General features: G+C 40.4%; 1 protein-coding gene across 1 annotated transcript; it reads right to left on the bottom strand.

Moving 5' to 3' along the window:
• Window positions 1-213: 213 nt before the first annotated feature.
• On the bottom strand, window positions 214-1,173 carry LOC309390684 (olfactory receptor 10Q1-like; the record flags this gene model as incomplete). The annotated part of the gene is made up of 1 exon (XM_081950275.1): window positions 214-1,173. One exon carries the CDS (start codon window positions 1,171-1,173, stop codon window positions 214-216), a length of 960 nt encoding a protein of 319 aa, XP_081806401.1.
• Window positions 1,174-1,533: the final 360 nt, after the last annotated feature.

Below are 1,533 nucleotides of genomic sequence, written 5' to 3'. Positions count from 1 at the left end.
TTTTAGATTAAATTCTAATGTAAAGTAATCTATCTTTTTACATATCGCCTTAAAATGTGGATTGTCTTTGGAACAATGAAATGTATTTATATTATTCCTTATGGGGAAAAAAGGTTTGGTACTTGTCATTTTTGGTACCCATCATGCCTCCAGGAACCGATTAATGACGAGTACTGAGATACCACTGTAATAATGTGACTGATGAATTGAGATTCAACTCTGAGATGTAACCATTTTCTTTATGATCTTCCTTAAAGCCTGCTTGATATCCTTGTTCCTCAGAGTGTAGATCAAGGGGTTCAGGAAGGGAGTGACAAAGGTATATATAAGAGCAAGTTTCTTATCCTCATCCTCCAAAGTGCTGGACTTGGGATGTAGATACACCAGGCTGCAGACACCATACTGTAGGAATACAACTGTCAGGTGGGAGGAACAGGTGGAGAAGGCTTTGTGCCTCTCAGATGAGGATTTAATTCGAAGAATGGCAGCCACAATGTAGACATAGGAAATGCATATTAGAACAAATGGAACTGTTAAAATAATAGTGACAACACTGTACAGCACAGTTTGATGGAGATGGGTGTCTGCACAGGCCACCTGTAGAACAGGTGGTACATCACAAAAGAAATGATTGATCTTGGGTTTGTTGCCACAGAAAGGCAAGCTGAAAACCAAGGCAGTTAGCTGCAGACACAGCATTATGGCAAGGATCAGGGAGCCAATCGCTAGCCACATGCAAACCCACCAGGTCATGATGAGGGTGTAGCGAAGCGGGTGGCAGATGGCTACGTAGCGATCATACGCCATGACAGCCAACATAAAACAGTCAGTGCTCCCTAGGGTTGTAAAAAAGAACATCTGGATGGCACAGTTCACCAATGGGATTGTTCTGTGGAAATCAGAAATGCTAGCAAGCATTTGAGGCACTATTACAGTGATATAACAGATCTCCAAAAGAGAGAGGCTAGCCAGGAAGAAATACATGGGGGTGTGCAAGGAACTGACAATGCAGACAATTGAAAGGATGGAGATATTACCAGAAGGAATTATGAGGTAGAGCAAAAGAAAGAAAGTGAAAATAAGATGTTGTATCTCAGGAACAGTGGAGAATGCCTGGAAGATGAACTCATGGGCCATGGACTGATTATCCCAGATTGATCCTGCCAGATACATCTCATCTATCACTGTAGAAAAAAGGCAGGAAGAAAAGCCAATTAAACAGTAATGTGTATTTCTATACATTGCAAAATAAAATCCTGTGGACTGTATGATACCGAGGTCAGTCATTCGTGAAATCTCAGTGTTTAATCCTAAACTTTTCATTCCCCTTCATCTCCTAATTCAGACTGTACCCAAGCAAATCCCAACACTTCCAGCATCTTTAGATGCCTTACAATATCAATTATCCAAAACGGTCCAAATAGATATAAAAGCTGGTATTTACAGAACTTGTATTATCAATAGGATACAAGCATCTCACCTGTGTTTTTCCTCCTGAAAATAAGTTCCTACTATTATTAGGAATGTGCAATC

Source organism: Natrix helvetica (genome assembly GCF_964273705.1).
Source record: "Natrix helvetica genome assembly, chromosome: 1".
Classification (NCBI taxonomy): domain Eukaryota; kingdom Metazoa; phylum Chordata; class Lepidosauria; order Squamata; family Natricidae; genus Natrix; species Natrix helvetica.
This window is presented reverse-complemented; position numbering and strand designations above follow the sequence as displayed.